This window comes from Brachionichthys hirsutus, chromosome 8, assembly GCF_040956055.1.
Source record: "Brachionichthys hirsutus isolate HB-005 chromosome 8, CSIRO-AGI_Bhir_v1, whole genome shotgun sequence".
NCBI classification, from domain to species: Eukaryota; Metazoa; Chordata; class Actinopteri; order Lophiiformes; family Brachionichthyidae; genus Brachionichthys; species Brachionichthys hirsutus.
The window spans coordinates 11568774-11582908 of record NC_090904.1 but is presented as its reverse complement, the minus strand read 5'-3'; the positions used below and the strand labels follow the sequence as shown (position 1 = coordinate 11582908).

General features: G+C 43.1%; 1 protein-coding gene across 1 annotated transcript in view; it reads right to left on the bottom strand.

The window, feature by feature from the left end:
- Positions 1-13855: 13855 nt before the first annotated feature.
- Positions 13856-14135, bottom strand: part of foxp1b (forkhead box P1b) — a 69556-nt gene continuing 69276 nt past the window's right edge. The window contains exon 16 of the mRNA XM_068741934.1: positions 13856-14000. Coding sequence (XP_068598035.1) covers positions 13856-14000 — 145 coding nt within the window. The remainder of the gene's footprint in view (positions 14001-14135) is intronic.

Sequence of the window (14135 nt, the reverse complement as noted above, 5' to 3'; positions counted from 1 at the left end):
AAAGATGCATGAATGAGAGCAGAACGTGTGATTTTCTTACAGGATAAAAATAAAAACATCACTTTATAGTTATATATCAGGACTAAATGAAACATCTGTGCAGCCATGCTGGTACAAAAAGAAATTAATATAATATTACAAATGACGGCGGTCTCAACCTCTTATAACGAAAGCTGGCGTGAATTCCAGTCTTTGATTATTGATCGTAAACATCGGGGACATACTTAGCAGAGCCATCAGAGCAGACTGCAGCCCCCTTAACTCAAAGGGTTATTCAAAGGTTGGGTAGTACGATAAATAGTTGTTAGCACCTTGCTAAAGTGGCAATGGTCACAAGTAATGAGACAGAGAGAGAAAGAGACGGGTCTAGCTAGCTAGCCCCTGTCTTCTACAGACTTGAGTGCATGAGCGTCTTCTTTTAAGGTTTATCTCACGACTATTTTCATGAGCTGGAGGAAAATTTCCAATTCAATTCCAATTTTTTGACTTTGAAGACAACTCACGAGAGTGGCTTGGGTGTTGAGGAGGACAGGGTGAAGTGGAGAAGGTTGAAAATGTGCCGACCCCATGACGGGACAAGCCAAAAGTACAGTAGTACAAGTCTGTATAGAATAAAAAAGATTGAACGCATCTCTTCCCTTTCTGCTTCGAAATAGACTAGCCTTGACAGAGGAGTTGGGGAGGTAGGGGGGGACATAATGGACCGGCCCCAGTCTGGACACATCCCAGTTCCCCATCTGTAAACAATAGGGGTGTAGATTATTTTGGAAACAATGTGTTTATTTTAAAAGCCCACTTCCTGAATGGACTCAGCGAGTCTCTCATTAGTTTTATTGGCGGCGGCTCCAGTTCTGAAAAATCATTGTTTCAAGCGGGGGAAAGTCCAGATCAGTCCGGCCAATGAGGAATGCTTTGACCAGCGCTTGGTTCCTGTGTGATAGGATGGCAGCGTTAATAGAATTGCTGCTTGTTGTTTGTGTTGTTGTTGTTTTAATCGTTCGGGGGGGATATGACTTCTGACTGAGGAAATGTTTTTGTGTTTTTGTTAAGTCTGCATTCCGGCACTGCTTGTCCTTCTTTTCGTGAAATAAAGAAGGAAAGCCAAACAGCGTTTTCCTGCTTAGTCTAAACTGCCATGAGGAGTCTGCAGAATCTGCCTGGAGGGGTTGAGATTGGGCCCAGGGGCTTTGTAGCCCAGGAGCGACGCCCACCATCGCTTCTGCCCAGAGGCCACATCCTCTCCAAAGGAAAATACTTTCTCCCCGGGAGGGACGCAGGCAAGGCATCACCTCGCCACCGCCACCGCCACAACCTGCCGCTCTAAATGCACTTTAACTGGATGTGGATGGCCGCTGTGGAAAGTTCTGATGTAGGAAACAAACACAACTCCCGATGCGCCGCCACGTCAAAAAAGAAAGTGATGCTAAGTCGCCTCGGCTGATTTTACGAGTTCATTCCTGAGACTGACAGATATGAGGGAGGATGAAACGGCATTAAAAATAAGCGGGGCAACCTTAGCCTATCCAGGCGCACGCTTAGAGGCCAGAGAGTAACAGGTAAACTGGAGGGAGGTTGGTTAAGCCCTAGTTAGGCATGTAAATCCCACCCTTTACAGGCAAAGCGCTCCAGCAGATCCCTGTCAATTTCCTGCGGCTTGGCTCGGATGGATTTACATGAATACACTCTATCACGAGCGCTTAGCCTCCTGTGTTATATTGGCTCACTTATGGGTTGCTCCTAAAATTGGATATTTTCTTTTTAATATTATTGTCTTCGGAGGAGAAGGAGGAGGAAGGGTTTTATTTACAAGCCGCCCAGCATGGCTTCTTTTGTAAATTGACTCCTCAGTTTGGTCCACGAGCCGCGCACAAGAAGGTTAGCTGCCTGCTCACCGATAAGCTCGGTCAGCCCGGGCGAGAAGATAGTAGCTCTGTATTTCCGTCATGCTTTATCATCAGCTGGGGTGAAACTAAACCGGTGCTAAGCAGGAGTAGAGGGACCATTTCCCTGGATTACAGGCGTCAACTTTAATTTCAAAGACCAATGGTGTCTCCAGGGAAGGTGCAGGCTTCGCTTGCCACAGATTGGCAGCGGGCGCCTGATAAGGACCCGGTGGTGTTGTTCACATTTACAGCGGGGGGCTATTGATCTCTGAGCCGCTGGTTCATTTAAGAAAGTTCGAGGCAAATGTGTTTGAGCAGCAGTACAGCTCCTTATTCAGTAGCTGTCTGTGGCGAAGAAGAAGCGCACCACAGGAAAAACAGCGCGTTTGTTAACCGTCATCAAGCAAGGAGGCGGAAGTTCGAGCTTTTTGCCCGCAGACGAGGTGCAGCGAGCTCCACAACAGGGTCAGGTTACAAATGACATTAAGGAAAGTATCGGTGTGAGATGCTTTATCTCACCCTGAAGCAGATGTTTAAGTAGAGATTGACATTCACTCCTATTGACCATTCATTCATCTCCAATCGTCCTCTTTCCTCGGGTTTATGGAAGAAAAAAATCAAAAATCAAATGTATGACAGCATTCTCCCAACATGAGGGCCCTCTTATTTTATTATCAGTGGGTGTTATTGTTAGAAAACCATTTCAAATGATGTGTCACATGGGAATAAATATCATTTACAAACCACTAATGACTTGCAAACACTCTTCTAGCCTCCGGTGCAGAGTGACGCCATCTCGTCAGTGTGTGCGCTCGGCTCGCCTGTCTTAGGGGACGGGCGATGGGCCGCCGCACACTTTCAGAATCAAACAGAATAAAGAGGAGGACCTGCTTTCTTTCAGCGCGGGCCGCACAATGGCAGTAACACATTAATTCTTAAAAATCAGCCCATTTAAACCTGCCTTTACCGCCACCGTCTAATGGTTTTAAGGTGTGTGTTTGTTGCCAAAATTCAAATGAGACGCTAAAATATGTACATATTCTCTGTAGCGATGGATTAGGATTTGGTTATTAATTATTAATCAGGCATTATTATTATTACACTTTGCATCTTCCGCGTGGATCAAACTCACCTCACTGCTGCTGGACTGCTAATAATGAGTCATCAATAAAACATTGTCATAAAGTCAGGGAGACACTCGTGTAGATGCACGGTCTAATTTTACACGGGCCGACTTGGTCATTAGTTCACAATGGCGTGAACGCTTCGCCTTGCAAAACACAGAGGAGGCTATACGTAGGTGGCCTGATGGGGCCTGACAGCGCCTTCATTAATGTTAATCATTGCCAAATGATGAATAACCAAATCAGCACACCTTTATGCAAATGCTCAAAGCTTACTTATAATGGGAAATGTGTTTTTGTTTCTGCGCCCATCATTTGCATAGCAATAATTCTATTGTATGGTGTTTCGTGGACGCGCTGCTGATAGTCATCTGTGCTTGAAATTAATAGATAAAAGGGTAAAAGCGCAAAGGCTGAAAATCGTATTAAAACTCTGCGTAAAAGTTTGCCTGTTAAAGTCAGGAATCATGTCGGATTCCGGGCTCAAAACCTTCAAAAATATCACCGAACTGTAATGAGAAACTAAGTAAAGCAGCGACCAGAGGGTTGGGGGGGGGGGGGGGGGGCATTTTATTGCCACCCAGACATAATAACTTAATGCAAATTGTAACTAGTTAAGCACAGCAAAATAATATGATACCATTGTCTGCAGCAGATTGATATTATTATAATGTTAGCATGTGCAAATAATCACATTTTCACCCTCATACAATCACATTATTTGTTATGGTTGTATCATACACCAATAAAAGCAAACATCATATTAGGATTCATGGCACTTTTCGCATTGCATTATCAATATGTGGAAATAATTGTCTGCTGAGAGATTAAATTACATTATTGTGTATCTTTTTCATGCCTAATAAATAATGATGGATGGCTCTTATTTTCATCACCACCTGCAACCATTTTGTCTTCTTCCCCCTGCAAGTTAAAAATGAGAAAATAAATAAATAAATAAAAAGGAGAGCGGAGAACCTCCAGCGATATTAAGCCGCGGGTTCTTTTCGTTGAAGTTTCAGTGGCTGATGAAGGCAGGGAAAAATGCTAATATAAGGCAGACAAACACCCAAAATGTCAACACAACTCTTGTTTATTATTTGTTATATGCTCTGGCAAGCGTGCATATTCAGATGATCAATAACTGAGTCTATCGTGACTTAATCAAATGTTGTTAATTCAAGATGTTTCATATTTCAAGACAAAAGGGACAAACACTCAAAATATACAACCGCATGCTCGCCTTTTCTTACCATATACTCTATTTAAAACTTAAGATGATCAATCAATCGATTATGGATTACAGCGTTTGTGACGCGTTTGTGACGCTGTAATAATTCAAGCAACAGCTCCTTAAAAATGTATTGTATGTGCCAGTGAAAAACGGTTCTGGTTTCTAAAATTAAACTTACTCAGTTGTCTCAATGAATTCAGAACAAACTCAGCCGCAGTTTTCAGTTAAACATAAAAAAAAAGGTTGTCCAGTACGGCGGCGGTTTCTCTGAACGTGTTTACTTACATGTCAGTGCAAAATTGTCTTTGTGTGTAAAACGTAGCCGGTGGTGTGGGGCGCTGACACATAATCGGAATTTCCATAAAACATGCAAATAGTTGAAAGTCATGAAAAATGGAGGTAACCATTTAGAAGCAAACACTGTAGAAAAAGTCAAATATTTGCGGAACAATTTTACAAAACAGTTGAGAAACTCCTGGAGCGGGACACGCAGAAAAAGTTTTGAATAAAATAGAACTTATCTTATCATATGACTGCTTTAATGCTTTTCCTCACATTTACAGTTTTTTTTGTTTTGTTTCTCTCAAGCTTTTGTTAAATGTGTGTATTTTAAAGTATTTTACCAACAAATAATCTAGCATAAGATGCAAAATCGATATGCTTTGAAGAGAAATACTCAAATTCAAAGTGCAAAATAGAAACAAATGTCAAATGGATAGTGAACCTGAAAAAAAGGGCGCCTTTTTTCTTCTCATAAAACCTATTTGAATTCCGCGATGCGGGCTGGCGACATGTCCGAAGTGTACCCCGCCTCTCGCCCGTAGCAAGTTGGGTCAGGCTCCAGCAACTCCCGTGACCCGCAAGGCGGAAGAAAATGGATGGATGGATATTTGGAATTTCCAAAGATGGCGGTTTAAATACTTGTCTGAGCTCCTTTAGCAGTTTGCTTTCTAGTCCTGCCGAACGTCCGGTGCAGCCCTGTGGCCTCCCCCCCTTCCCATAATCTTAATTTCAATCTCGTCATTTGCACTTTGGGAAGATAAGGGAATTGATTAGCCACCGCTCTCCACGAGGCTTCGTGTTTGCCTGTCTATCTTTCTTCCTTCCATCCCACCCATCTCGGATGCCGATACCTGAAACTCTCGTTGCGTGTGATGCGTTTGTGGTGCGCTATTATGAGGCGATAAAACAGGGTAAGGACATTATCGTCACCCCACCGGCTAATTGGCAGGAGAGAGAGAGAAATGCTGTTATAACTTCATAACTTCTTAAGTCATGCCTTGTGCACAGCTAGACGAACGGTGTTGTAAAAATTTACATTTTAATGAAATATTTGAATAAGCACTTGAAATTCACTCTACCAGTTCTCCCGGTTCTAAAACCAACATTTCATGTTTGTGTTTTGAATGGCAGCATCAGAGAAATTAGCATGCCATTCATACAGATTAGGAGGGCATCAGTGCAAAGTCACAGGCTTTCTCAATCAAGGTTCGGTGCAGGTAAACACTGCCCATGACATGTTTAAAATGATAGCTTCTTTTTTATATATAAGGGGGGGGGGGGACGCTGCAGTTGCATGTGCAGAAGGAAAAGCCCCGACAGGAATCCGAGCAGGAGAAAGGTTATCTACACTTTACAATAATTCACTTCATTTTTAACCAAAGCCGTCAGACAACCACAAAATGCACATTTCCGCATGAGCGACGCTTCCGTGTCGAAAATCAAAAAGAAAGCTTGTGCACCGTGAATCGTTTTATTTTCAGACACGCGGATTACGTCGCTGTAGATAATGCATGCGTGCATTAAATTGGATTGGAGGGAAAAGGCCTTGTTGTTTTTTGTGTCGTTAAAATGGTATCATAGCTTATCTGTTTGGGAATAATGACGATCGATTGGCTGTCTATGTGGGATCGGGCAACTGTTTAGCGTAGTTTAGCACAAACAACGGGAACGAGCGGGGAAAGAGTATGCTCCGGACATGTGTTAGCTTTGTTCCGCCGTTGTTTCAGAGCTGCAGCCTGTGGCTTCACATGCAACACAGAGCCTGGAGCAAATTGGACGACGCCCAGGTGCTGATCCAAACCTGGCATTACAAACATTCATCTGTACATTTGTTAATGCGGCAGCGACAATAACTGCTAACGGGGACGGTGGATTTAGATCCAAAATATATTTTTACATCAATGGTAAACAAAACAAAAAAATGGTCCAACTATTAATCTCCTCCGCTTCCTTTCAGCACTGTGGCTGTAATCATCTTCCAAAAAGCAAGAGTATCACAAAGCTCACGCTGCAGGCGCCGCTGGGTGACCCGATGCTCACACTTTCTGTTAGAACACGCCGAAATGAGGAAAGCCAGGATTTTACAAGGAAGTTCAATGAGTGGATGGATGGATGGATGGATGGATGGATGGATGGGTGGACAGCCACATATCAAACAGATGATGAGGAGAGATCTGCAGTTTGGGTTGTCATGACAATGTACAGGAAATGGCCGTATCTTTTTGTTCGTCATCCTCAGTCAGTGAAGCCAACAGTGGATTCAACAGCTGAGAGAAAGAGGCTTCTGAGCATCGCAGGCATTTACTCAGCCTAAATCGCCATTGGCTACTCGCGCGAGGCCGGCTAACTGATGCGATAAGTACCTTTATACTTTCATCTTCCTTTTTAATTGCTTGGACTCTGTTTTGCAACCTACCAGTGCCTTCTAATAAAGAAGAAAGCGGGCCCAGCTGTGAAGTACTGATTGTTGTGTTGGAGCCGGCGCTGGCGGAAACATGCCTCCTCGTAGCACGTGTGTGTGTGTGTGTGTGTGTGTGTGTAGGAGTGGGGGGCAGCGAGGCATGCCTTTTGAACAGCAGGTGGTAATTGAAACAAAACAAGAGCTGATTAGGGAAGCGTCTGGCAACCCATGATCCAAACAGCGAGCCGCCGTGGAGCCCAAACACAAGAGCCCTGGAATAAAGTGGTCATCATCTAATTAACAGAACACATTTTAATTACAGAGTAAACCAAGCAGTGCAGTGTGTCAATTTAACTGATGTGGTAAGTGCCAGTTTACAATATCAGAAACAGACAAATAATTGGAATCTAATTACGAGCAGGTCTGTTGCCCACCAGCGCCTGCAGCCCATCTTAATAAACAAATTTTTACACCAAACCATGAATAACAAACACTGCAGGACTGCTAATTGCCTCGCTGCAGCGCTGATAGTTTGCCAGCCCCGACTGTTTGACGGAAGCGCTTGTGCGGGTGGATGAGACTGTGCCTCGCTTTAATTAGAATAAAGTGAACAGCAGTCCACGCTTGTTTTTGTACTCCGACAGAACTAAATCGTGTTTTCATCAGAAGGGCAATTCTTCTGCTACGTAGACACGCTAGATATATTTGTGAATGTCATAAAGATAACAGTTCCTCTCAGGCATTTACAAATGCATCGCTGTGTTTATTTGATGTCGTCAGCCAATCCAGAGCTGTGATGTCATCTGGTTGACTCCTTCTTAGCACAGCACTGGTGTAAATTCACCGGTCTCCAAGTTCAACATGTGTGACATGATGTCCTATTGTTTTGGCATGTACAGACATGTCGATGTGCTATTGTTGACTGGAGTGCATGGACACACATTTTTATGTTCTGACCAATCTGCAGGCACCAAGCATATCTGGAGTTCCACAAGGGTCAGTCCTCGGACCACTACTCTCCAATGTCTTCCCCTCTGTTTTGCACTACAATAAAGAGATATGCCTTCTATTCCATCATTTATAAGCTGATGAAGCACGTGCTTGATTTGTAGGCAGTCAAACTTAGCATGTGCGTTCTCTGTTCACCTTCTTTCAGAGCTCATTCCATTGCTCCAAAATGTTGCAGCCCACTTCAACCCTGGAGATCCAGTCATCTCCAATAAAATCTTCCAATTAGAGGTTTTCCTGTCTTGAAGTCATTCCAACATGGAATACTTGCCACAAGTGTTAGCTCATGTTTGGTTATTTTCAGGCACCAAAATTGGTGAAGTTTAGGAAACAATAATGGTTTGTGTTAAAATAGGTTTAGTCAGTGGTTTTCAAACTGGGAATTCTCAGGCGTCCCTAATAATTTTTCCAGGAATTACCAAGAAATTGGAATAATTTTCTATCCAAATCGCCCCGATGAGACCCTCCATTGACTCAAGTCACAGGTTTTCCACACCTCTTAGTAAAACATTAAAATTCTTCTTTGGTTTTTAACATTGAAAAACTGTTTCCTGTTTTAGTTTTTGCAGCTTTGTGAGTCTGTTATGTTAAATGCATGTTCTTCGAAGTATGTTATTCAAAATCTGGATTATGACGAAATAGGTCCAAATTATGAGTTAAAAACTATATTTATATTGTAAATTTACTTCATAAAAGTATTGTTTTTGCTAAAATATTGAATTGTCTCATAATGTTGACATGGTAAAGATAATGACTAATTTTGACTATTTCTATCTTAATCATGCAACATTTTGACATTCTTCTTGGTTTCCTGGTGAAAATAACATATTGATATGAAGAAGAGCTGCAGTCGAATTCTTTCAGTATAAAAACCAGCAAACCTCAGCTTGGAAATCAAACTAAAGGATAAATTAAAGGATGTAGTTAAAGATGACGTTATGTAATATCAATTAATGCAACTCTTTGTTCAAATGAATTGATTTGAAGCCCAGCCTCCATTAATGCTTTCCTTCTAACTTCATGTCATCCGGTTTGTGATCAGTGTCATGAAAACAACATGGAAGTACATGAATCCCGACGCTCCGGTGAAATACTGCCCACAGGAAGATTGCTTGCGATTTTATATTGTTTCCATTAAATCTTGTCTTTCAAAGGCCCTAATTAATAATCCGCTTGACGTTTATGTTTTCCAGCAATAAGCTAAGCAAGAAACGATTTATGTCACCTAAAGCTTTTTAACAAATCAATGCAACTATTTGTAATTGCTTGTTTCACAAGATTAAAAGTGCTTAGACTTGATCTCTGCCTCCTGTTTAGCGGCCAACATGACCTGTGCCTTCGTCGTAAAAAACGCAAGTCCTGGTCATCAGCATTAGCTCCTGTCACCAAATCCATATCGCTATTATTTCTGGAATTTTAATGCTATTGCAATTTATAGCTTATCAAATGCAGTTACCTAAATTGCTGTTGGGAATAGACAGTTTAATTGTCTCTTTTTAATTACGATATAATTTAATGTTGAGGCTGAGATGGGAGTCCTACAGCAAATGACAAACACGGGTCTGGATGAAACTGTTCTGTACGCCAAAAATAATGAGGAGAGCAGCACCGAGGGGGCTTAAAGGAGCCATGTGCACAAAATGAAAGTGTCACATATGATAATATATCTCAGCGAAACATGTCTTCTACAACTTTCCATGCCTTTGTAACCATGCAAAAAGAAAAGTGGTTTCCCACCGAAATCCCCACAAAAGTAAAACATATGCATCAAAACTTTAGCTGACTGCTTAATTCTGCATCAAAACTTTCTTCTGGCTCCACTAGAGTTAAAATAAATGTGTAGATCTAATCAAATGAGAGACTTGGAGGAAAAGATCTGAACAACCAGCATTTTATTGCATGTTTAGAATGCTCATGTCAGTCATCGCCACCGACTACGACAGTTGTCTGCTTCAGGCAGACGAGGAATGATGAAGAGGTTACAGCCCGATGGAAGTGATGAGCAATAATATTTCTCTATTAAAAAAAAAAAACGCAGGAAAAAGAAACTACAGAGCACATCGTCAAAGAAAAAGAAAGAACCGCTGCTGTAGGATGAGCGCACCGTGACAGCTCCACAGTCCCACCCCCTAACCATTCTCCCTCCATCCCTGTCCACGTGGAACGACAAAGTGTGGCAGGAGAAGGGGAGGAAGAGAGGGATGTGAATGCTCGGTGACGGAAGAAACAATGGTGCTTCAGTTGGGATGCGGTGGTATGATGTTGGGGGGGGGGGGGGATCTGACGCCACAGGGCTGCGGTTTGCAGGACGTTAGCGTTTTTTCACCTGCTGTGCTTGGTTTGACTCATTTACAATGACCCTCCAGATAGAAATATAAATATCTTGATGCCGGACAAATCGTGAAGGAAGCATCTTTGATATGTGAGTGAAATGAGTTTTTCTTTTTTTTAAGAAAAAAAAAGACAGCCTTTAACAATATTCTTTACATCTTGGCACTGCATATTTTTCATTTTCCTATTAATTTCATATAAAATATCATTAGATTGACACACCCTTATATTATTACTGACCACTTTAAACCACATCCCCACTCCACTTCTCTGCGACCGCGGGATTAGTCATGCACGATATCTCCGCCCGGTAGAGGAAATATAGGTCTGCCCTTTGCTCAGAGCAGGAATCTTTAACATACAGCCACAGAGGGCAGTGGTTGGACCATCAAGAGGACGTATCAAAAACAGCTCAACACAAAGAGGGAAAAAAATCTGTACAAAAATGCTTCGGTCAATAACAGAGAAAAGTCTGTTGTCTATATTACAAATCCAAAATCGAGGATAATCTCCCCACCCCGGCCCCGGCCCCGCCCGGCTCACCCAGATGCCTGCGTGGATGATATTTTTTGTCTTTTTGTTTTGTTTTTTAAAGCAAGGATTACTCAGTAAAATACATCTGCAGCACAGTTTACTATTCCAGTACATACAGCAGTTTTTTTTTCTCATAGCTATTTCATAGTTAATACAAAGCAGTCGCGATTAAGCAAACATCATAACACAAATGTATTGTTTATCTTAAAACAAGAGAGAGAGAGAGAGGAAAGACAAAGGTTATACCGACATGTATGTACAACCTAACATTGGAACGCCCTTACAAAATAAAAGCCCATCAGTACATCAGAGACTCTGACGGGGCGAGTGGTGCCACACAGCTGGGTGATATTTCAGTGAACAAAAAGGCCTGAGGTTTGCATTGGTTTGGCAAAAAGGATGAAACCTTTAAGATAAACAAGACTGAGTGCAACTGGATGAAATGCCGCCCCCCCCTCATTTATCGACTCCATCGGTCCGAGCTGAGGTACGCCTACAAACTGTTTTCTCATGCTGTTATCTTTAGTCATGTCGAGCTACGCATGCTGAGAATGTTCTCGTCTACCAGCGTTTGTTCCTGCTTTCTCTCAATACCAAACAAACCAGCCGGGGGGGGGGGGGGGGGGGGGCTCGGCTTCGTTCTCACCATCCTGACCCGGCTGCGACCGAAACAACCCAGAGCTGCCTGGATAGAAAATACACCGTCCGGAAAACCACAGATTGCCTTTTTCCTTTTTAATTAATGATCTGTGAATAAAAAAAAAACGCAATACACTACTACTAATAATAATAACTGAGATAAAGTACCTTGTACCCAAGCTTATTAGTTGACAGGAGTGTTTTTTAATATAAAAAGTAATAAGTTGACAGAAACTAAACACAATCATAAAGTCTTGCCAATCTAACACAGATGCTAAAATCCCTAAAAAGTGGCATACAATCATTACAAAGGATACACAAGAAGAAGGAGCAAAAGAAGAGAATCATTTAATGTGTGGTCCAGTTGAAGTATAGAATCTGTTTCACATTGTTCTCTGCAAAGCTTTTTCCATTTACCAGCATTATTTTCCTTTTTATTTTCTTTCTACATACCCTTAATGTCGAACACACCTCCAGACCAAAACGCTCCGCTAACCAGCACCAAAGAAGATGAAGAAAAACAAAAACAAAGATTCCCTAATTTGGTCATCACAGTCAGACTGTCAACACCGTTCAGATTTGGTCACTGCACACATTACTGCAGCCGTTCTGTTTGAGACACGCCTCCTTTGGTTCGAATGAAAACACCAGTTTCAGGAGCGGCTTCCTCGCTTCCTGCCGGATCGGCCCCGGGCGGCCGGGATCGGCCCCGGGCCGCCGGGATCGAGCCGGCGGGAGGGAACAGAGGAGATATTTGGCCTTTTCTGCTATTGCATGGAACTCACAACATCGACTTTGTAGTTTATCTTTGGTAATCACAGGACAATGTATTCAAATACATCAACAACTTAAAGCCAGATAGAACACAATATTAATAACAACACAATAATAAATAAAAACAAAACAAAAGTGGTTGATTGCCGTCTTGAAATTCATGGTCTCTTTAGAATTTGATTCCCTATCGAAGCCGGACGTTTAGTTGCTGCGTCACCAAACCAAAGGAGGATTCCATTCGGTCTTTATTTATTTATATTTATTTGTTGGGGGCGCGGAGTCCACATCCCCTCAATGACATGTACTGAATGTTTGGGTCCGTCATGATGGCTGTCAAACACTGGAATGTGTGATAATTCTTACTTACTACTCTGGTGTCTTTCCCCCTCGATGCAAGGAAACAAAAGTCGCCGTGCGAGCGAAACTGTAGGGAAATCACGCTGATCTTCAAGCAATGGACGAAATTACAGCGTGGAAAAAGCAGGCACGTTTGCTGAACAGCGACAGTTGTGTTCTGGAATCACAATTAGTTGGTCTAAATCATTATCTTCGCCAGTGCACACCTGACATTTTCATTTATCCTTACTAAACACGGCGCTTGTGAATGATCGGAAATCCTGTTGCGGCTCAGCAGACTCATGCGGCGCCATTTTAAAGTTTAATTTCATCAGGATAAATCATAACCTGCATGATTTCTCTGTCATTCATTCGCATCTTAAATTAAACTTCACTGATGCGTGGGGAGAGCCTTCATTATTAGTAGTGCATTGCCGATGGACTTCATGTGCAGATGGAGGGGGGGGGGGGGGGGGGGCTACACATCAGAGTGGTGACTTTTTGTGTGTGTGTGTGTGGAATAAATGACAAAATAAAAACCACCACTTGGCATCCGACATCTTGCTTCATGTGTCTGAAGGAACAACGTGGAAGGAAATCATGAACATTCATCAAGTGCTGACGATACGGAATCTCCACAGCGCGGGCATGAGGTCTGATCATCAAAGAAACAAACAAACAACAACAACAGCTTTAAAAGGAAAACAAACAAACCAATCAACAACTTTACGTTGATGTTTTAGAACCTCTCACTCCCCAACAACAAAAAAAAACAACTCCCAAATAAAAACACCAGATCCCTCCCACCCAACATGGAGTCACGCCAATGAGACGCATTGACGATGAACACGAGTCCGCGCTCGCTCTCTGTGTAAATTAAACATCAGTCATCCTCTCTCTCCCGCTTCGGTTTGTGGTCACACGTTTGAGAGAGGGAAGGAGAGAGATGGGGGGGGGGGGGGGGGGGGCACAACCCCTCTTGCAAGGTGCAAGTCCATCGTGGCTCCATGGCGAGGGTTTCCGCCTGCGAACGTGTCGCCCCCCCCCCGTACCAAACAAGTCCAATCCCACACGAGTATAAATGAAGTTTCACCTTTAAGCTTTACTCGAATCAATAGTAGAAAGGAAAGACAAATCCCTGGCATGGGGGGGGAGGGGGGGCATTCTTGTGATGTGTTGTAATGGCACTACAAAGTTCGATCAGAGTCTTCAGTGGCTGAGACTGCAGTTCAGTGCCGGGCGCCATTCGCCTCGCAAATTACCCAGACTGCCGTTGCCTCTGAGGGCCGGGGGAGGGGCCACGCCGGCTTTACAGCATGTCTTCGTGGGACTGATCGTCGTCGTAATCTCTGTGGAGATCTAAATCTGGACTGTGATTGGCAGTCGTCACCAGAGAGAGGGGCCCTTCGTGGTCGTCGGGGTCCAGCGGTTCCTCCTTAACGCTGATGTGATGCCTGGGGGAGGAGCACACAGTAAAAAAAGTGTAGCTCTGAGTCCTGTGATAAATCCCTAACTTTCTAAGCCCCGCCTCCACTCCTGCGCTTTATATACCCTTTCATACATGCGGGCTCGACGTGGCGCGGACCTGA